General features: G+C 34.7%; 1 protein-coding gene across 4 annotated transcripts in view; it reads left to right on the forward strand.

The window, feature by feature from the left end:
• Positions 1 to 24,553, forward strand: part of LOC145668571 (cytochrome P450 6k1-like) — a 68,462-nt gene that overhangs the window by 7,941 nt on the left and 35,968 nt on the right. For all 4 annotated transcript variants that reach the window (XM_081736572.1, XM_081736571.1, XM_081736569.1 and 1 more), the window contains exons 2-4: positions 6,102 to 7,107; positions 9,570 to 9,791; positions 19,460 to 19,711. In XM_081736572.1, coding sequence (XP_081592698.1) covers positions 6,162 to 7,107; positions 9,570 to 9,791; positions 19,460 to 19,711 — 1,420 coding nt within the window. In that variant the 5' untranslated portion in view covers positions 6,102 to 6,161. The remainder of the gene's footprint in view (positions 1 to 6,101; positions 7,108 to 9,569; positions 9,792 to 19,459; positions 19,712 to 24,553) is intronic.

A 24,553-nucleotide genomic window follows, 5' to 3' on the forward strand; every position in this document is an offset into this window, starting at 1 on the left:
AATAAAGAAATTTGTCATATGGTTCTTATAATGTGGAAGATAAACTAAAGAAATGGGAATAAATTCCTTCCCGGGAATTTACATGCCAGGGAAAAAACCGGGAATATTCCCACTTTTTATTTTCCTTCCCACCGGGAATATTCCCACTGCCCAATCTATTTATACTTCGTATAGTCTAGTGTATAGTGCGTCTGTTTATAGATGTATCGTGTCCCGCACGGTACCTAATAGCTGGTTGGTTGATTGCAGTTATTCTTCATGACAATACTTGTTTAAACCACTGCGTATAAATAGATTGTATAAATTAAGAGTTATTTCTACTATTATTATCGGACTCGATTATAATATCAGCAAAGAATTTCTAAAAAAAAAAAAAAAAAAAAACTGTCGTTATACTAAGCGAGTGTCGTTGTAACCAAGTCCAGCTTATAAGGAAATGCTTCATTCTATTGAAAAGAAAATGAAATAAAATGAAATCTTTCAGTTTTACGTCCCACGCTTATGTCAGCTAGGCTAATGGAGACGGTGATGGTGAGAAATGAATGCAACGATGGAATGAATAAAGTGGGAGGAAACGGGAGAACGCCGAAAAAGCCCACGCACACGATGTTTGTCCACCACAAAGTCCATTTGGTGTGAGATTCATTGTATTGAATATTTGACACAGCACACAAGGCGAAGCAATACGAGGTTCTTATAACCAAGTTCGACTATATTTATATTCGGCTGATTTTAACATATAGAGGTTTTAAAAATGGATTATTATACACTAGACTCAGGCTGATTCGACCTCGCATCTGACTTCTGACGCGTGACGTCGCAACAGTGTGATACAACAATCTGTCAACGATTGTATTTACTTATACTGTAACTGAGGAACAATATGAGGCTTACGTTACAGTTCAGTACCATGACTTCAAAAAAGAAGACAAAATACTGTACATGACATTTCATAGTATGTGAAACTCTATGTACAAACTCAAGAACATGTTCTCAAAAAATCTTTTTCTATGATAATGTACTGTATGCAACTTTAGATTTAATTGAGTATAGTAGTACTTGTATGTAATGTTTTAATCTACGAGTAAATTTCAGACAGAATCAATAACTCTTCACTTTCGCAAATTCGGCATTCCTTTTCTTCCAAGGAATGATCGTAGTCGCGAGAGTCTAGTGTATTGTAATTTTTTGTGTTGTGCATATCCAGTTATTTTACTGGAGCTTTAAAAATGACAGCTCCTCTAGCTGCAGGATAGTTTAATTATGAATCTGGGCAAGCGAAGCACTTTATGATTCGAGGGCGCTATTAGACTTCCAAACTATTGATATGCATAAATATGCAAACATTATACAAGGACTATGTTCGCTAGTTTCTACCACTCTTTCATTTTCAATATCGGTTTCCGTAGTGCGGTAACATATAGACAGAAAGATTTTTTTGATTTAGATTCAGTATCCTAAGAATTGGTTTCATTTTCGTCCTTAAATTCTATTAAAACCGAATATGAGCAATTTACTTCCCTCCAGGCAGAATAGAAATGCCAGTGGATGACGAAAACAGTTCTCGGATAGGGATTCAGAGCCCCAAGTATAGTTTCTATCTCCACCACTCTTCTCTATTTAAACCAGAATTACTAGTCTATTAATTCCAGTTTCAATATTAGATTAATGTAGTTTAGTAGATTATGTTATTCTTTGTAAGTATTAAACAGCTGTATTTTGTAAAATGCTCAGATTGTTCGTTCGTTATGTTCTACCAAGTAACTGAAAAAAAAAACTGAGTAACGTATTGCAACGTCCGTTTAGACAGCTCCTACTCTTCTGAATTTCACAAAGTACTCTCAAACGTTTGTGCAAACGTTTATGTCAAACGTAAAACTGGCCCTTTTGTACAAAGCAATTTTAAGATATTCAAAAACTAATTTGAGAAGAGATTGTCTAAACTGCAGTCCCTCACTTCCGCCTGTTGGCATCAAAATTGTGCCAATCATTTGTTAACGAAAGGGAGTGTGACATTTTGGTTTATCTTTTTTTGAGCACCAGCTTCACCAAATACCGATTAGTGCCAAAATGGTTTCGATTAGGGTTTCTGTTTTTGGATCTAGCTTAGAAGTACTGAGGCGATTGGATCAAAACTTGCAGTATCCATAGCTCTTTGACTTACGATTAAAATCCAAAGAAATAAACTTATCTATTTACATACACAAAGTGTGACAGTTGGCACACTTCATAAAAATTGTCATAATGAAACAAAACATATAATTTGTACTCCATGAAGCCAGGCCCGTAGTAGAGGGTTGGCCGGGATTGTTGAGCCCCCTGCAACAGTCTTTACCCCCTTGAAATCTTCTATTCTTTGATGATATGTATATTCAGTACATGTATAAAAGTTAGTGTAAATAATGTTTCTTCTCTATTTGTGTTTTTTTATATATTTTTCACCTGGATCTAACATCTCTGTATATTAAATTTATATTAATTATAATCAATATAATTATTTGTGTAGTTTGTTGCAACTGGAAAGGCTATTAGTTCTTCTAATGAATATTAAAGTTATAATAACACCTAACTGGAGTTGATTTTGATTTTCTTAGTTCTACAAAAATTTGCTGAAGATTATATAGATATCTGAACCTGTACAATTTATAAACGCTATATAGTATTAAAATGAACTCGGCACAACGTTAGATCTTGCAATATCAATTATATTGAAGTGAGACATGAACATCAACCATTAGTTTCTGAAGATGGTCATCACTCTGCTTTATGTATTGACTTTCGCTAGAGTAAAATAATTTGTAGTAAAAGTGTATTAAAATTCTAAGTAATTCATATATACGTCTCAAACTAGAGTACACGTCGATGATCTGGACCCCTAGTGCATAAAATATGTACTTCAGGTATAGTCAATTCAATCCAAGTTTCTGCATTATTCAACATACTAGGATACTTGAATACATCATGTATAAACTTTTATCAAATTATTTATTCATTCTCTTAACCAAAAAGAATTCAATTTTCTTTTGTATTTTAAGGTAAACTTATACATAATGAGATAGATTCACCAATATTACTGTCAGAAATCTTCTATTATGTCCCGACAGAAAAATGAGCTTGCAGGTACAAACATTACACGAAGTATCACAGTGTATGAATGTATTGTGTATACCGCCTATTATAAGAATGTGCACTTTGTATAATATTATCCACATAAGAAATCGGACAATAGATACATGCGTGTAGAACTTGATGTAAGTGTAAAACAATATTTTGAGCACGTAATTTAGTATGTAGAAGAAAGATTTATAAACTGTAACTCCGTACTGTATACCGCTGAACATTATCTATAGGTGTACACCTGTTGTGTTCAACTTACAATAAAAATGAAAACAATGTTGGATGTACTCAAGTTAGCTCTCTGTAAAATAATCTCACTCTCTTCTCTTAATGTTCTGCCAACTGGCTTGCATAAAGGTCTGAAATATAACATAACACTTCAAGTTTTCTTTTCCTATTTGACGGGAGCAGAGGCAGAATACTTCCCCATGTAATGCAATGCCATGGTTTCGCTCTTCTGTCTAGCATAGAATAAATGGGATGACTGGAACTAACTTGCAGGACCCATAGTTCTTCGTCCTACAATTAAAAATTATGATAATAAACTTATTGATTTACATATACATGGGAACAAAGGGTAATAAATCCATAAAATTTGTCTGATTAAAACAATCGTGGCATTACATGGAGAAATATAAATCGCCTGCTCTCGCCATATATGACAAGAAACAAATATATATTTCTTTGAAAGAAGAAAATTACATGAGATTTACAAATTAACTGTATTGCATCTCCAATGTATGTAAGTCATTTTACATACTATTAAATATTAACATCATAAGAAAAATAAAATACAAGAGAATATAGGGAAATAATATACTATATACAAATATGAGAACCCCTTTCCCAGGGGTAAAGCTTTAAGGAACTTCAGAAGACATTCCAACCCGGTAGTTTAAGACACCTTGCCCCAGTATAATTATATATCTTTAGTTAATTGTTGAAAATTAAACTTTTCGAATGATTTTAGAACACATTTTAATCATTAAGAATACATTTTAAGATAATTTAATTTTTTTTTTACCGCTTCACGGAGAGTAAATTCTGCAAGTTTTCTTCCATTATGATAAATTTCATAGGATATGCTTCATGTATATGCCCCCTTTTTAAATGTAAATAGATATTTTTTAACTGTAGACCAAAGAGCTATGGATAGTGCAAGTTTAGCTCTAATCCTTCGAGTTCTTCTAGGCTAAATTCAAGAGGCGAAACTGATTGGCGCCAATCAGAAAGTGGTGCCCAAAACAGATATGCCAAAAGTTCACACTCCTTATCGTACACAAATGATTTTTTGTTACATAAACGTGCACAACCGATGCACCAACGGATGAAACCATTTTGGCCAATTGGGATTGGTTGGGAAGCTGGCGCCTAAACTAAACACGCCAAAAATTTCACACTTCCTGTTGTCCAGAAATTAATTTTGCATGTAGGCTACTAACGATTGAGATAATTTTGGCTCGTACAGGCGATGGTGAAAGACTGCCTTCTAAATTAGATATGCCAATATCTCACTCTTCCTGTTTTGCACAAATGATTAAGATAATTTTAGCGCCAATTGGAGTTAGTGGAGGACTAATGCCTAAACTAAATACGAGTACAGCAATATCTCATATTTCCTATTGTGCAGAAACTAAAATTTTGCGTACCTAATGGGGCGTTTACACTTAGTCGATTTGCGTTCGATTCAGTTGAATTGACGTCACTTTCAACTTAATCGACCGTGTAAACGGGACTTCAATTTAATCGCTTGTTGATCGAAGGCGACTAATCGACTGTCAACTGAATTGAAAGACGTTCTATTTTCTTCTGCTATAACACCGCAATTTGAACCAATTACTGCTTGCTTGGACATCTTTAAAATTGCCAGTCGATTTCGAATCCACCAGAGGAGAGCGAGTCGACAAGTAGCATTCAATTTCGGTTGAAACAATTGAACACATCCATCGATCTGATTCGGCCTAGTTGCTTCGATTTAGTCGCAAATGCAACGAGTCGGTTTAGCCGTGCGACTAAATCGACCAAGTGTAAACGCCCCATAAACGAGCACAAGCAACGCACCAACGAACCATTTTGGCATTAATGGGCATTTGTTGATAGGCTGGCACCTACACTAGATACGGCAAACACCTAAACTAGATACGACACCTAAACTAGATACGGACCTATTGCGCACAAACAAAAATTTTGCGTGCAGAAACGATGCTTTAACGATTGAGACAATTTTGGCGCCAATGAAGTTTTCTGTTGCATTGACGCAGACAGCTACGAAATGAGGCCATTGCTCCTTGAGAAAAGCACTAGCTCAGCAGCTGAGGCAATCTAGAGCTGATCGATTCTACACAGGAAATTTCATTACTTAAAACTTCTGCTATAAAAAGTATGATTTACGTACGGTAAGCTTTCGTTCTTACAGATTATTGCATTTGCTCTTGATAAATGGTTTCTTGATGTATATTTAGTTAGTTATCGTTTTTTGTCTTATTTTACGTAACTTGTAGAATTCAAATCTAGAAATTAATGTACGTATAACTGCGCGCTAGTGACGTATAATGTGTGTCATTATGTAAATTAAAAACTCTTAAGATTTACTCTTAATCTCCATCAAATTCTAAAAATATAAATATTTGTAAGGAGACTTAACCCTATAGAGAGGGGTGTTGTATATAAATACACAGACGATCGCTTCCTTGAGGACGAGTGGTATTATAAGCGTCGTTTACAATTAATTTGTCAAATAAATCATTCAATATCCAACCATGGATTTGGTTGGATTTTAGGGAGTATTTTTGCCTGTGACAAAGGCAGTGATATATTCCCGAAACTACAATACAGATTATTTAAATATAGTGTTTGCTTTACTCAGATTTTACAATTGTATCTTTATATATGTTGTAAGTCATAAATATACTCGTAATTTTACTGTCACACTTGACTTTACCTCCTATATTAATTAAATGTGTTTTGATTTTTCTTCATTCAAGGGCCCAACCTTAACCAACAACTGTTTGTGAAACTCTAAAGAAGCAAGAATAACCAGAAAAATGTCAACCATATTTTCCAATAATTTCTTATTGTATATAACTACCTTTGCAATAGGCCTGTTTGGCTTCCTGTACTATTATGTACAACGAAGGTATTCATTTTGGAAAAACAAAGGAGTTCCATACGCCAAACCTTCGTTTCCATTTGGCAATTTCAAGAACGTTCTTTTGCAAAAGCAAAGTTTTATTCACGTTCTAACAGATATTTATACAGAGTTTGCTGACAAGAAATGCGGAGGTATATATATGACGTTAAAGCCCCAATTAATGATAAAAGATCCCGATTTAATTAAGACGATATTAGTGAAAGATTTTGCTCACTTTGTGAATCACGGAGGTGATTTTAGTGAAGAAGCTGATCCTCTACAAGCAAAGATGTTACTCAATATGAAAGGGACACGTTGGAAAAATGTACGAGCTAAGCTCACTCCGAGTTTTAGTTCTGGTAGAATGAAGAAAATGTTGCATTTGGTCGTTGAATGTAGCAAAGAACTTAAAGATTATCTTGAGAAATCTATTGAAGATAATCCGATATTGGAGATGAAAGATGTAATGGGCAATTACACGACAGATGTCATTGCTTCATGTGCTTTTGGTATTAAATGTAATTCTTTTCGAAATCCTGACACTGAATTTCGACTAAAAGGAAAAGAACTGCTAGCACCACCTGATTTCTTAAAAGGTTTAAAAATCTTTTGTATGAGAAGTATGCCCACAATCGCCAAGTTTTTAAAACTAAGTTTCGTTACCGAAGACCAGGCTAATTTCTTCAGAAGTGTCGTAAGGGAAACAATGGACTATCGAGAGAAAACGGGTATCCTCAGAAATGATTTCATGGATTTGTTGCTTCAACTTAAGAAGACAGGACATATTGAAGAGGATGACGATGATGATCGTGATGTTGATGAGAATAAAACTTCTTCTGTATCAGACAACTCGGAAGTAGGTAAGTCTAGTAGTGGGTAAGCGACCTACGATTTAATCGGGATAAGAACAAAACATAAAAAATAGAATAAGAGAAGAATAAATATAAAAGTAGGATCAAGAAGAATAGATGAGTGAATTTTTAATATTCTTGTTTCGAAATCCGGACATTTTAAGTTTGAATATGTCAGTCAGCCCTCCTGAAATGATTCTTTCCAAAGCTTTCCAAAAGAAGGACATGAAAGAAACAATTCAAACAAAGTGTTTTTCGAATATTTTCATTGGCATCTCAGTAAAAAAAAGTGTTTGCATAAACAAAGGATTATATTTCTTCTAATGTTTCAGTTAATATGCTTGCCGTCAATGTAGTGCATATGCCGTTTTCCTGTAGCGAAATCCTGCCAACGTTAGAAACATAATTATGATGTGACTTCCTGCATGACGCGCCACCTTAAGTAGGTATCACCAGTAACGCTTGATGTCTACTTACGTCTTAGCATCTTTTCGAAACCTCAGTTGAGTTTTCTAGCAAAAAATTAATTCTGTTCGTGGTCAACGGTCTAACAGTGACCATACACGGGACGGTAAAATACTGCGTTGAAACTACGTGCGGCTTATGATACAATGTTAATAAATGGAACAAACACACGAACCCGTAACCACGCGTGGCACCAGCAGCCAGTTGCCGCGCTTACATATCGTTTCATTATGTTTAATAAGAGCCAATACACGACAAAAAATTCACGCGGCTCCTGAAGAAATGATCTCATCACTTTACATATCACCAGAATAAAATTGAACTTCTGGAGAAAAATTAATTATATTTGAACTTTATTATAGTTTATTTACTTGAGGAGGAACCAAAGAAGGAAGAACTAAAGTTAATCAAGAAACGTTTTATATAATTATCGTATTAATAATTTATATTTAAATATATATATATTTTAACAGTTGACTACTTTGGAGAGACGGGGTTGATACTATTCATTATAGCTTTTATTATGTACATCGTACAACCTAAAAATATGCACATATAAGTTTATTGCACATACAGATAAAACTGTGCTGCTGGGGAGTACAACATACGGTTTTATTACAAAGTATTGTAGAATAAAAATATAGCCTAATTATTATAGTTTTCAAGTTTATTTATGTTTAAAATAAATAAGAAACCTGGAATTTACGTTTAAGATAGCTTCTAGAAATTATTGATCAAATATGAAACAGTCCAGTAATCATCCTTTTACAATGTCGTTGGGTGACATGACATTACACCTGTTTGGCACAGATGAATTTGAGGGTGAATCACAAATATTATTATCATACCATTCAAATGGCTGGATTGGGGAACAAGTTTATAAAGAGGGTGGGTGGAAATCGTGGACTGTTAGTTTCGTAGCTCTGCTACGAACATCGTGCAGATTTACATTTCGGGTAGAAACTGAGATGCCATTAAAGCCAATTTTGCAATATTAAATGAACTTTTTTGCTAGGTTCATTTTCACGAAAGTTTTTTTTTTTTTTTTTTTTTTGACAGAGTGGAGAGTGTAAGGGCTAGGGAGAGTAACATGAGTTAACTGAAGGTTAGGGCCAAAAGGTGCCTAAGCAGGCGCTGTTCACTATCAAGGGTTGGCTATATGTTTCAGTTCTTCATTTGTGGCCATTTATTGAAACTGTAAACGGTAAACTTTTAATGCATTATATATTACGTAAAACGGCAAATGAATATTATTTTTATTTTATTTTAATTATAAAAGTGTTATAAAAACGTTAAAATATTAAAAGAAAACTTTCCTTGAGCACCGCTAGTACGCTGGCAAAGGAAAACCGACAGCAGCAGGCGTCTGATTTATGATATATGTATGCTAGTGCTGAGAAACGGATAACTTCAACCAATCATAACAGCGTATTAAGCTCCTATGGCTAGAATCGAGCGTGATTTAAAAAATATGCGCACTAGACAATGTCTATGAAAAACCTTTATCATAATGTTAACCAACTTCATCTGAAACAGGAAGGTCAGGTACACGTTTGGTATCAGTACTAAACTGTCAACTTTTCTTCTATTTGATTGGTTATTTCCAGTGATCTAAAGCATAGAGTTATGTAAGTGAGTTCTTCATTTAAAATATTTGGAGCTACCATCAAGAGTACTTGGAGATAGTATAATTATTTTATGTGTACAAATTAAAATGTAAAATTAACAATAACTGAGCAAGACGCATTAGCTCTAACATTCAGATATACTTCCTTGCCCAATTACAAATAACGCAGAGTAATATTATGTTTGTTTTATGTTTCTCTTCATTAAGAGCTATTTATAAGTTTCGTTCAAGCCTCTGAAATTTGTATAGATTGCTTCACATTAAGGTAGTTGCGGCGATCCATAGGTTAGTCTTTTGATAAAATAAAAGTATGCACAAACAAAATTTCTTGTTGGACACTGAAAATAGTACAATATATTTTGTTTTATACATATTACAGAATTTGACCATGATGATTTAACTGCCCAAGTGTTAATCTTCTTTGTGGGAGGATTCGAAACCTCGGCAACAACTACAAGTTTCGCATTATATGAGATGGCCCTACAACCAGAGATTCAGGAGAAAGCACGAAATGAAGTGGACGAAATATTGGAGAAACATGGTGGAAAAATAACATACGAAGCTCTTCAGGAAATGGAATATTTACAGCAAGTTATTTCAGGTACGTACTTACGTAAGTCTTTCCGGAAGTCAATAGACAACACAAGTTGATCCTGCCGTGAACCTAACAGTAGTGGTTCAAGAAACTTGTAATGAATCTTTGTAATGAAGAAAAATAAAACTCGAGATTTCAACTGCTGTACACATTGTAGGGTTCCTTTAAGGGGATCTGATACCTCTTCGCTTAGGTTTCTAACTCTCCATTTGATAACATGTAAAATTTAATATGGTAATTTCTAACAAAGTATTGTAGGTAGTGACTTGAAATTTTTAATACAAATACACAAGACCCATATAAATCCAACCACGGTCTCCAATTTACGTTACATGCGTTAGATTAATTGTAATATATTATTCAGTAAGTTTGGCAACTAAGCTGTATATAGTATATGGATAGATCTTTTTGAAGGAATTGAGAGCCCTCGGAACCTCTAGCCCTACTAGTCTTCGCGACACGTGATAGTGATTTATGAGCGCTTCAGGCTAGAAACCAATGTCGCCTCTGATCCTTTCTTTCTAATTTTCTTTCTTTTTTTTCCTTTTTTTCAAAAACTTGTTTGGGGCAGCTTTGCCCTTTTGTCGGCTGTCTATAGAAATAGCTGTCATACTCCCTGGAATTGTTGATTCTCGGTTGGAACAGTCACTTCCTCTCCGTCGTGAACCTCAGTGTTAGATTCGACAAACAAAAATGAACTCGAAGACAGTAAATGTAAAAAGACAACAGCAGCAGTAGTTTGTATTAAAAATTTGGAACGAACAAAAATATTGTATCTAAATAACGTATTTGTGTTAAATGTACTTTATCATAATAAGAAGTTCTATATTGTTCTCGTATAAGATGCTATAAATGCTCTACTTTGTAATAAAACTAAAAGTAATGTCTTTGAAAGATGGTATTAGACTTGGCAAAAATTGGCTTGTGGGGTCAATGTAATAATTTCATACATACAATATTTTTATTCAATTTTCAGACATTAGTGTATTGGTAATATACGAAGTGTACAGTACATGTAATCAGTGTACAATATTAAGATATTTTATTGATAATTGCTTTTTAGATGAGTTAACTTCAAGCATATAATCATTCTATTCTTTCTTTTCTATAATGTAATTAATATAAATGTGTACACAAAGAATAAATATTGTTTGACAATAGTAAGGTATTTTGTTGTAAAAAAATGCTTTTTGTAGGATCGTTTTAATTTCAGATATACAGTTTCGTTTTCATAAAGTAATTAATATAAATGTATCAACAGTATAAATGTCGTTAGTGTTAGTAATGTAGTGAAATATTTCGTTGATAATTGTTGTAGAATCATTTGAATTTTAACCTTATAGTCATTCAATGGGGTTTCATAGTCTAATGATTAGAGCGTTCGACTCCTGATCGCCTGGTTCTAGGTTCGAATCCCTGCTAGAATACTCAAATTATTGGCGTCTGCCCATCGTCGTGAGGCAAGCTGGGTAGCCATGTGATTAAAAGACATGACAGTCTATATAATTAATATAAATATATACACAGTACAAATGTTGTTTGACAGTAGTGAGGTATTTCGTTGATAATTTATTTTTGTAAGATGTATACTATTTTTATAATAGTAGAATGTGTGTGTGTATACTATTTATAAGATGTAGACCTATACATTCCTTTGTATAGACTTTTATATTGTATAATGAATTTTTATAATCAAGAGCGAAAGTTTAAAACCTTAGAATGGGCGAATCTTGCCACAAAAGCGAGATGTACCCGTAGAAAGATTAATAATAATAATATTAATAATAATAATAATAATAATAATAATAATAATAATAATAATAATAATAATAATAATAATAATAATAATAATAAGGGAAGGAATAAAGACGTACTAAAGGAAGCTAGTAAAGGACGACAGATCATGAAGATAATAGGAAAGAGAAGAAAGAGCATGCTTACCTATCTTATTCGACACACAGATCGGACACCGTGTTGATAGAGGAAAAGGCAAAAAAAACAGGAAGTGGAAGACCAAGGATAGAAAAATCTATAAGTTTTACGTCCCACAGTTATACCTGGTAGGTTAAAGGAGCTAGTGGTGTTGAGAAATGAAGGAAATGGTGGAATGCAGAAAGTGGAAGGGAACGGGAGAACCCCGGGAAAACCCCACAAATGGTGTTTGTCCTCCACAAAGTTCACTTGGTGCGAGCTGAGATCGAAATAAGAACGCCATGCATTAGAGGTGAACGCTCTACCTCTGAGCCACCGCGGCCCGACCAAGGATAGATGCAATAACGAAGAAGAGACCTTATCAAATTATAAAACAGCTCTCCCAGGGGAGAGAAAAGTTTTAAAATTTCCTTCTTGCCCATCAACCTATGATTGAAGTGAGGAAGATTATTATTATTATTATTATTATTATTATTATTATTATTATTATTATTATTATTATTATTATTATTATTATTATTATTATTATTATTATCAGTGGCGTATTTACGATTTTGTTTCGGGGGGGGGGGCTTTGCTAAATTTTTGTGGGCTTTGCCTGAAAATGTGAAAATTCTGCAAGATATTTCATATACTTTACTATAGTAAGTAAGATTTCGGGGGGGTGGCTTAAGCCCGGAAGCCCCCCTAAATACGCCACTGATTATTATTAGTATTATTTTATCGAGAATATACTTCTGGGTTTCCTCCTAAAAAAATACACACTCTATTTCCAACTATGGTTATCTTACTTTTTACAAATTTGTCTAATTCAATATTGGGTTAAATAGTAGTTTTCAAGCTACGAGTTCTTTGACTAACTGAATAGTGCACGCCCCTTCTGGCTGAGTCGCCACTATTTAACATTAAATTTCAGATGTCTCGATATATTTGCATAAGTTTATTATTTCTAAAATAAACATTACGTACAAGGTCTATTCAAATTAATATCAAGTTTTTCTGACATGTGTATATTACGCATATCTTTCTTAATTTGCATTACTCACATTACCCCAGACAACGAATAAATTTTAAAGTTCTGGTTTGAACTTCTCTTACAATAGTAAGCAAATATACGAGGAACAAATTTACCATTATTGACGATGCAGAGGGGAGGAGATTTTCTGGACTAGGAAGAAATGTGTGCGGGTGCAGAGCAGAGGTCTGCACGGGCCGGAATTTTCAGCCCGGGCCCGGCCCGTGAATTTACAATGTGAGGCCCGACCCCAGTCCGAAATATGTCTTAGTATTTAGGCCCGAGCCCGGACTGAGCTCTGTGATAATCAAATGAGCCCGAAATAAGTCTGAATTACAGAAACTTAATTATTAATTCAAAATTGTATTTTTATTTACGGCAATTCGAGGTTTGATTTTGCAGTTGTGTTTTAAAAGTCCTCCAGAAAGAAAGGTGCAATTTGTATCGTTTTACACAATATTTACAAAGTTAGGCCAGAAAAAGTCCGAGAAATATGGTTGTACATTTAAAAATTCACAACCCGAACCCAGGGGCGTCATTTAGGGGGCAGGGAGGGGCATTTGCCCCCCCCCCCTGAGTTTGAGATTTATATAGATTTTATCAATAGAATAGTAGTAAGTCAGTGAAAAACGTGAAATTTTACATATACCAAGGGGTCTTGTCCCCCCCAAGCCAAATCTGAAATGACGCTACTGCCCGAACCTCTCCCGGGCCCGAAGTGATGCATGCTTTGTAGGGCCGAGCACGTGCAGACCTCTAGTGCAGAGGCGTTTCAAGTGGTGGGCGACTGCCCATGGTCTTGCATCTTTAGGGACCTCGCAAAGACCAACGAGCCTAAAACGATTTGGCACTCACTTTTGTCGATGCAACAATAGAAACAAATATGAATTCGGACTTATTTACAGAAAAACAATACATAAAGCTTCAAATTAACTTTTCATCTATTCGTATATATTACATCGCTAGCATACGCGACAGGCGGCGAGTTTATTTTAAGATTGCATATAAGTCTTTATCGTTGAGATGAATTGTTTTCGATATTTTTTTTTTTATAATTAGCAATTTTTAAAAAGGGGGGCAGGAAGGACTCGTAAACCTTACTCGCCTTGCTGTGCAGATGGTATGGTCAAAATCAATACTGGATAGTGAAAGTGTAAGTGTAAAGGCTAATATGGAACAGAGAAACAAAAGAGAACTTCTTCAGAAAGGAATTGGGAGGGGAGGGGAGGAGAGTACAATACTGTAACACTTGAAATGCGTCTTGATCTGTATACTTCAACAAACTTTTCTTATTAGATTACGCAATTTCTAGTTTCTTACTCCGATTATTCAAAGTATTCAAATGTTCTCGGAGGGAGTGACCGCCCCTCCCTTTAATCCGTCCGTGGTGTCATTCAGTTTTGATTTTTGCTACTAATTCAAAATGCTTTCCGAAACAAGTTGTCTTCTTGTGACTGCATGGGGTGGAAGAAACAAACAAACCGTGAAAGGAAGAAAGAAGTGGTTTTGGGCTCTTACAGTCCAGACCATTCTAACCACTGAGAAGCGAGAATCACAGCGTGATTTTTCTGGTAAGAGCGTCCTTTTAAAAGCAGCTAACAAGCAAACAGATGGTCAGCCCTCTCCCCTCTCTCTTCATACTTTTTATTCTCTGTTGCCAAATTTACTGAAGAATATATTGCAATTAATCTAACGCATGTAACGTAAATTGGAGACCGTGGTTGGATTTATGTGTGTCTTGTGTATTTGTATTAAAAATTTCAAGTCATTACCTGCAATACTTTGTTAGAAATTACCATATTAAATTTTACATGTTATCAAATGGAGAGTTAGAAACCTAAGCGAAGAGGTATCAGATCCCTTTGTTCTTTAGTGACCTGTTTAGCTTGATTTTGATTGAGTGTTGGTAAAAATGACAAAACTGAAGCAGATTTTATAGTTAGAAGTTAAATTATTTACATGAATACTCAAGATAAATTATAAGTTCCTTCCATAAAGCTGGTTCAGATCCTACATCAAGCTGTAAGATCTGAGTCATGAAAAAACGGGACTCATGTCTCCGATCTTGTTATAACCGCAGTGATGATACGGAACATATACCACCACCGTTGATATCTACTGCCATTGCTAAAGAAAGCGAAACAAAAACTTACGAAGCTTACATCAGACAAATTTTAAAATGTACTGCTTTTGTTATCGTACACAATGGTATAACTAATACAAAGTGGAAGAAATCATTAAAACTAATAACGTTCTAACTTCTCACGTAATAAATATTCCTACATATCTATATCACGAGCATCATTAGAGGGGAATGAAGGAATAATTTTCTGTGTCATGTCTAACGTTACGAACTGGCCGGTTTTAGCTGTAGGGTTTGAGATATTGCTGATTATTAGATTAAGATAGACTTTTAACATAGGTAATTTGTGAGGGGTTGCAGCAATTTCATTTTCTCGAGTTGGTAGCCATGGTCAATGTTTAATTTCTTCTACGATGATTAATATTGTTTGGGTAATTTACATTATTAAAACTTGAAACAAACTTATCAGAATTTCACCGTAATGCAACGATGGAGCTGGCAGTAGAGTGACACAAAAAGGTGTTCAGCCTCTTATTTTAGAAATACAGCCACTTGTATTGTATGTGCACTGCATTGCCCGTTGTGTAAGTATTGATGTATCACATACAGTCAAAAACTCAATGCTATGGATTAATGAACTTGATAATATTTTCAGTCAGTCTCCCAAAGCGAAAGCTATGCTAAATGTCATCATATTCAACTACAAATTGCATGTGATCCTTTGATAAACGTTTTGAAGGTACATTTTTTGTGTTCAACACGGTAGCTATATAGAAAATATCAGATTGAATAAGCTATAATATAATATGAAATAATATTGCGAACTCTGGAGGAGTTGGTTGAAGATAAGTACGAGAAAGCTAGTGGTTTGCTTTAGAAAGTCGAAAATAGAACTGTCTTGGCTGTATTATGGCTCTCGAATTGCTATCCCAACTGGAATTGCCGAGTAAAACATTTCAATGAAGAACTGTAACTCTGTCAAACTTTCAAAAATCTGTGTAATTGATTTCAAGTGGCATTAGTGATTTGCATTCTGAAGAGAAGTTTTTTGCTCTGTTTATGAATTGTCAGGAAAACAATTAAAGAACTTCATCTTCTTCCAGTAACCCTTCTAAGGTTGAAGAAACCACCGAAAAGACTTGTAGGACCCCCACCTGTTCATGCATATGAAGCTACCGACTACTATAAACTACCTAACTACGAAATAATTGACTCAGCTTTTTTATGATACAAGAATAAATTCGAGTAGTCAGAAATTAAGCAAACTCTAACGATGGAAAATGTGTTACTAAAAAGGGGTAACTGCGTGATCTGAAATTATATCCAGAAATTGATACACCATCTTTAGATTTAGATTTAAGATTGCTCCTGAAGACTAAAATCATTGTTAAGAACGCAATGATTGCCTTAAGTGAAAAAAAAAAAACTTGAAGAAAGAAGATTAATTTCAAATATGGGTACATTGCCTCGCCTGTTGTTGATTTTACCGAACTCAAGCTGTGACGCACAAATAAGTTTTAGTGCTCTTCGCAGCCTAAAAATATATTTAGGTTCTACGATGAACAGAAGCAATTATACGAGCGTATCATTGGCGGTTTGTTATATTCATCAAGATCTTTTAGTAAAACATCAAGATCTTTTAGTCAGTGTTGACAACAAGAAAGAAGTTGCTGCAGTATTTCTTTCGAAAAATGACAGAAGAACACAGTTTGGTACTAGCCACTGAGAAATTTGATTGATAACTTAGATTACTGCCGTTTGGTCCTTCAGTAGATTAATCGATCATTTTCTGTTGAATGTATTTTTATTTTTACATGAACAACATGTCTTTCTCTTCAGGTGAAACAGCCAAAGTTGTAGAATCGTTGTGGTATTTATTTTGGTAGAAAATAAACAATAATGCCCTCCTGATAAAATGCTGTAATCTCTAAAAGATGACTTACTGTTATACGCTTGCTCAGATGTTAATGTAATCCAGTCAACTGTTGGGGGGAAGGGGAGTGCTACGATCCCCATCTCCCCAATAATAATTCTTTCTCCTTTTATTTTCGACCTACCCACAGATCTTTTCAGAAACACTTTCCAACAAACATTATATGAATTCCTCACATAATCTCCATACATGGATTTGCTCCGCCCACTTTAGACATCTCTTTCTGAATGTTCGCATTATACATATTTATTTGGTGTCGGATATACGTGTTATGGAATCCTGCATTATGGTTATGCTTTTGTTTCCTGTTCATTCGTGTCTTTTGTTGTACACAAACAAAAAAAAAAATGGATAGGCACTGTTAGAAAGAGAACTTATCATCAGAAATTGATCATATGCTCTAAATTTATGCCATTTTTCTAGGCAGAGTTTGAGCAGGCACGCCTTCTTCAGACGCAATGTCCTTCCTTCAGGCGAACCACATATTGACCGGAAGTCAGCAGGCAAGTTGAGGCAGAGCGAGGCAGGAGAGGATGCGGTGACACTGGTCTGAGTGAATTGACCATGAACCTCAGTCGCAATGTTGACAAGACATTTGTATAGCGCGTGCTCGGGTGAGTACAAGGTATGAGACTGCTATTGTTCACAATTGTCTGCCTGTACTGCGCCTCGGTTTGGCTGTTCTCCCCTTTGGTCAATATGCGGTTAGTTTAAGATTTTGTTTCCAAGCTCCGTTATTTTGTACTGATCCATACAACTTAGTAAGTAAGCGTATGGCTAGACGAGGATGCGTTTCCGATGAGTTACCCCCTACAGCGAATGCGATCTAGATGGCTATTCAATAATTTTACTTTCGCCAGAGTTATAAATCATAGTGTGAGCGAGACAGGGTTTCCAGGCCTTACTGCCACACACTTATTCTCATTCATACGAATCACGAGAAATAACCCTATTGTGATATATAGATTTTTCTGTGATTAGCTAATTTTTCGGAATTTCCTTGCATTTTTGTGAATTTTCGTTTGTTATATACGCACATACTTTAATAATAGCAGAGTTCCAACATTTTGCAAGAAGTATCTTCCAAGCAGTCATTTCTTGCTAAAATCAATTTTCCTCGCAACACGTCCTTCCCTCTTTCCCCCCCCCCTTCCTTTAGACATCTTTTACTGATTCCGAAACAGCAAGCGGTCCATTGTTCCTAAACGCACCAAATACGCTCGAGCCGACGTATTCTGCGCGCTTTTATTGCTTTCGCATTTGCAGCGTATTGTGATTAGCCATCCACATTTAAAGATATGGTCAGCGTATTCCAAGCGTACGCATGAGCCATATATAAATATAATGCTTTTATATAATGCTATATATATCATTTTTAGGTTTAAGTTCTTCAATATATGGACATACAAGGTTGCACTTACGTTAAATTGTGGCAAAATGTGAAAAAAAAAAATATGAACATTTATCTTCAATGATCAATTTTTTCTTCATATTACCAGGAGAACATCGACATTGTACTCAATCTGACCTACTTCCTTCCAAAACTTTCTTTACATTGTGCTTAAGGGGGCAGACTACTAAATATTTTTTGAAAAACTAGTAATTTTTCTTTTGCCCGTTTTTCGTAAGTGGAAAGACGTAATAAAATGTAACTTACCACAATAATAGATAATGTTATTTTACACCCGAAAATACAAAGCGGAAGAATTTTCAGTGTTGCAATCCATAGAAATTACAGTGTGACAGAATTTGAATTATTCAAAAATCTAGGTTAAGGCAGCGACTAGAAAAATGAACTCAACGGTAATTGATGACTTATCGTGCTGTCTATGTTCCTTGTTTACTACTTTTGAAATAATGTTTCTATTTATTTTGTAATGACTTATTTATTTTGTAATAATTTATGTAAGGTTTATAAAATAAATAGAAATATTATTTAAAAAGTAGTAAACAAGGAACATAGACAGCATGATAAGTCATCAATTACCGTTGAGTTCATTTTTCTAGTCGCTGCCTTAACCTAGATTTTTGAGTAATTCAAATTCTGGTCACACTGTAATTTATATGGATGGAAACATTGAAAATTCTTCCGATTTGTATTTTCGGGTGTAGAATAACATTATCTATTACTGTGGTAAGTTACATTTTATTACCTCTTTCCACTTACGAAAAACGGGCAAAAGAAAAAATATTACTTTTTCAAAAATATTTAGGAGTCTGCAGCCTTAAGAGGCCCCATCACGGCGAAATTAAATACCGCTAATTCCACAATAATTATGTGATATCTTCAAATAGATAAAGATAATCAAAAAGTGGAACAAAAGCTCGCTAAACAATATTATTTTACATGAGATACCGTTATCACGACTCACTTATTGGCTTTCAATTTCCAGCCATTTACAAAGTCGGCATTTATTTTCGCGTTTATAAATAGCTACCCTATACAAAATAATATTGTCTAGCGCGCTCTTCTTCCACATTTCGATTATATTTTATCTATTTGAAACTATCACATAATTACAGTAAAATTAGCAGTATTTTGATTTCGCAGTGATTACAGTATTCCTCTTAATCCTTCATTGTTAATATCATATGTTCATTCTAAGTTGTCTTAGTGTCTGAAACGTGCTTAATAATAAATATTGTGCATATATTTTTTTAATAAATGTACTTAGTATTGACGTTAATTTTCTTCGCTATTTCATTGACAGAAACTCTTCGTAAATATCCACCAATAGCGTTTACGGATCGCACGTGCACCAAGGATTATACAATACCTGACCTTAACATCTCCTTGGAAGCAGGGACTTCTGTGACTATACCAATCTTTGCTATTCATTACGATCCAAAGTACTACTCAGATCCGGAGAGATTTGACCCTGAACGATTCAATGAAGAAAACAAAAAGACAAGGCATCATCACGTTTATTTACCTTTCGGAGAAGGTCCTAGAGCATGCATTGGTAAGTACTATTTAGTTGATAGTAGTAATGGAGATAACGGAAATATTATTTTAACTTAATAATTAAGGTGTGGTCATTCATGTAGCAATGAGCATTATACAACTAGAATATATATGGAAATATGTTCGTTGGGTGGACCTGAACCGTACAGGGGTTCCGATAAGTGATAAATTTATTGGAGATCTATACTAAAAGACAATGTTGGTATCATAGTACGATAGAGTTTTCTCGTTACGACAGTACTAGTATTAGACTAGAAGGAGCTAAGGCTATTTCTTATCAGTTACAAATGTAATTCGTGCGTGTTGTTCTGTATGTATTGCAACGTTGTTGGTGCTTCAATGTAAGTGCGCTGTCCTTTTGTTCACGAATATATTGAATACAAAACAAATAAAGGTGGTGCAAAAAATTTTAGTTAGCTCCTCAATCCACTATATGCACAGGTAGTCAGTGTTGATTATATCTTGGTGGATAACAGTATGAAAAAGAATAAAACGTCATGAAATTTGCTTGTATTACAGCAACAGAGCTCTTCGGATTACCTCATATTCACTTTTGCGTTCATCTCCGATGCTTGGAGTCCCTGGTTCGATCCCAGCTCGCACCGTGTGGACTTTGTGGTAGACAAACAGCGTGCTCGTGGGTTTTCTCTGAGTTCTCCCGTTTCCTTCCACTTTCTTCATTCCGCGATTTCACTCATCATCATCACCGTCTCCTTTAACCTAACCGGCATAACCCTGGGACGTAAAACTTGAAGATTTCATTTCACTTTTTTAATATTCACTTTCTTTTAAACTTTAGTGAATAACCTTAAGACAACGGAGAAGAGCAACTATGTAGAAAGTGAACTAGATAGTATATAGAATCAAAATCCTATTAAATAAACCTATAACACTTTCCAGGAGTGTATTCACGGGGCTCCACCGGATCTGGTTCTCCCCAAAACTTCTTAACCCAACATATATTTCTATACTTTCTCAATAAAACTATAATTGGTTAACAAAGAAATCATTGATGTAGCATGAAAATTTGATCTTACACTTCACCTGTACTCTTCTAAAAACAATCTATCATTTTTTCCCCTGAAAAAGTTGGTGCAAAGTATCTTACAATTATTTATCGTCTTTTTGGATGCAGAATAATACCCTTCAATACTACATTGACGTAGCGGCTTGTAACATTGGACCCCTCCAAAGCCTGGATCTCCCCAATAAAAATTTCTGGTTGAGTTCCCGACCGTTTCCAAAGTTTTTTTTTCTTTTCTTATAGATCAGAAAATTAGTGTGTACAGTTTATAATGTCTCAATCGCTAGACACTGAAATTTATTTTCCATGCGAGAGATCTTGAAAATAATCTTTATTTTTATGATAATTGATATGTATTATTGATACAAATCAGGTGGCAGCTTATGTGGCCGTCCTTTGCACGATAAAATACAAAATTATTAGAAGATATTTCAAAAAGATACAAATTTCTTGTTCTAGACTCGAACTATCATTGACAAATGTCTGAATTTACGAGAGTTCAGTACTTTTCGCCTCCATCCTCTTAAAGTTGTCCTTCAGTGATTTTTTTTCCGAAGTGAAACCTAGCTAAATCAAGTTCAATCGTCCGAAAACACAATACACTCTTTTTTAAACAATACGTCGTTACACAAAATGTTAAGTTCCTTTCCTTCCAGAAATTATTTCTCCCAAAATTGCTCCTTAAATTACGTTATTATTTCCAAACTAAATCAGTTTCTCAGATCCAAATACAGTTAGATTTTCGCCCCATTTTATATACAAATAGTAGTATACATATCATATCGCTTCGCTCTTCTGCAATTATCCAATGGATTTAGTGTTTTACAAAAGTGGGAAGTATTGCACTTAAGGAGTACGGAAAGTGATATGTGAACTCAAATAGTTGAACTTCGAGACGAGAAGAAAAGCTTTTTCATGAGTCTTCTGGGCAGCATTAGTTCACCCAAGTCTTACACCCCGAACACTGTTTTAGTGTTCCATGATTCATAGTATAAACACTATAAATTGATACAGTGATTTTACAAACATAATGAACAACATTTATAAAAGTTTTAAAGATACAGTAGTCATTACACAGTATACGTCAATAATAAATACTGTTTAAATATTGTTGCTATCACATACTTCCTGAACCTCTCGTGAAGCAGATGAAATCTGATTACTTCTAAAATGAATTAAGAACAAAAATCAGAGCACACATTTTGTACATACATTTACAAAACTAGATAAAAATATTCGAAACGAAGTGAAAAAAAAAAAGCTTTTCGAAAATTGGAATTCTGCAAAATTTTTGATTAAAAAAAAAGTTATTTCTCGTCTTGTCTCGTTGGCAATAGCTATTACTAAAGGGCGTGACAAACATCTTGGCATTTGAAGGCGGCGCTCCAAGTTCCCTTTAAAATGCTGCTAGCCAATGAGAGGCCAGTGGTATTGTTGCCACGTTTATTTTGCATACATTCACGTCTATTCCCTCTCACCTGATTTCGCTGTAGTTTGTCTTCTTAACTACAGCCACACCCATTTACCACTTGGCAACGTCGCGTCAGAGCTTGCGTTTTATTCGTTTAGCTGAAATGACAAGATGTTTGTCTCAGGCATGGGCGGCGATTAGGGGGGGCAAGAGGGGGCAGTTGCCCCCCCCCCCACTTTTTTGAAGTGACCACTTAGCTCTTGTAATTATATTATATATTTTTCGGTGATAGGCTAGAATTTTCATTATTCGATTTAAAAAAGTACCAAAAAAGTTTTTACTTGTTTTTTTTTTTTCTCAAGCCTGGTCGCATTGTAGAACATGTTACATATGCTTTCACGCCTTTCTGCGTCAAGACGTAGTGTGATGATGTCATAACTAAAAAATATTTTTATGACTTTTTTATTACTTTTTGCAGGGTTTACTTTTGCACTTAGAAGATTGAAATTTTGCACACACATTTCAGTGTACCCCTTAATCTTTTCCAGATTATTTTCAGATTTCTGCGATAAAACAGTGGGATCCAGAGGGGCAAAAAGGTAAAAAAAAGGATATATTTTTAACAAATCACTTTTTTCGCGATTTTTCCTCCTCAGATACATGATGGAGACATGTGAGTGGTACCGTTTGGAAGGCTGTTTTCTTCTAAAAAGAATGATGTACGAACCATGATCCTAGTGTAAATAGGGATGTCTCAAGGAATTTTTACCTGAGATCCTTTTTTATACGGGAATCTGGATTATTGTAGAAATATTATTTTTGGCGGGCTTACTTTTGCACTTAGAAGATTTAAATTTTGCACACACATTTAGTACCCCCTTAGTATTATAAAGTTTTGTTTCAGATCTCTGCGTTAAAACAGGGGGTACAGAGGGGCAAAAAAGTACAAAGAAGGAATATTTTTTAAACAAATAATCCATTTTTTCATGATTTTCCCACCTCAGGTACATAATGGAGACATGTGAGTGGTACCGTTTGAAAGTATGTTCTATTCTGAAGGGAATGATGTACGAACAATGATCATAGTATAAATAGGAATGTCTCAGGAAAATTTTATATTACATACGGGTCATCTCGGGCATTGTGGGAATGTTCTTAGCTCATTGGTAAGCATTTTCCCACACTTAGTTTTCAAGATAGAAGCTTGAATTTTTAATATACATTTAGTACATCCCTTCGTATTTTTCAGTTGATTTTGAGATCTGTGCGTTAACAAAGGGGGTCCAGAGGGAATCAAAGAATGAACAAATCAGAAAAAAAATCCAGATTTCCCTCAAACTTTCCCGCCTTAGCGACATGATAGGAAAACGTAAATGAAACCGTTTGAAAGGTTGTTCTATTCTGAAGAGAATGAGGTACTAACCATGATCCTAGGATAGATAGGGATGATGCTGTAGCTGATTGACTGAAATTCAAGAATTTACCTTTAAAAAGCCATAATTTAAAATGGTTAATGTATATAGTTGTATTTGGAAATATAAAGTTTTTGCATATATTACTGGTTCATAGATAAAATGGTACCATATAATATTTGTCGTTGCGTATGAGTGTATTGGTTATTTGTCTTCCCGTGGAGTTAAGACAGCTACAGGAATCGCGTTTTAATTGCAATTCAAAGGAATTAATATTACAATTGCGTCGTAGCATATGCATGTAGTATTTACTGTCTTTCATTTTCTAAGAGTAATAACATACATTTAATGGCAAGTGTGGAGTTAAAAATGTAAGTTGTTCATTTCAATATAACTTCTACAAAACAAGCCTTATTTTTCATTAGTATGGTTAATAATATCCTTTCTATTTATTTGTTTTAGAAATGTTACTAAATAATCTGATCACACATTTTTCCAGACAGAATTTTAAGATGTTCATGAGCAAGGAATCGTGAGCAATTAAGTAAATTATTCTTATGAATTTACTTAATTAAATATGAAACACGATATACGGTATTTTAACTGAAAAATATAGTACCCTATTAGTTATACAACCTTTCGTCAAACAAAGTGTTAGAAACAACCAGGAACACTAACATTGATATACACATCATATCTTGCCCCCCCACTTTTAACGTCCAATCGCCGCCACTGGTCTCAGGCTTTAGTTGTCCATTCTGTATTAAGCTCTTGCTTCTGACCACGACCACTCCTAAAATAAATGAGTAATTTAAGTTACGTCACAATATCTTTATTGTTATTCAAGTGATTAACAATATCGTGAGTATATTAGTAAATGAGGTGCCCTGGTATTTAGTTTGGTAGATGATATTATAGATTATTGGCTTTGAACAAATTCTGCATTGTTATTGAAAGCTAGAAATAGTCCAAATGATTGATAGCAATTGAATC

Source organism: Thermobia domestica, chromosome 13, assembly GCF_964235325.1.
Source record: "Thermobia domestica chromosome 13, izTheDome1.hap1.1, whole genome shotgun sequence".
Lineage (NCBI taxonomy): Eukaryota > Metazoa > Arthropoda > Insecta > Zygentoma > Lepismatidae > Thermobia > Thermobia domestica.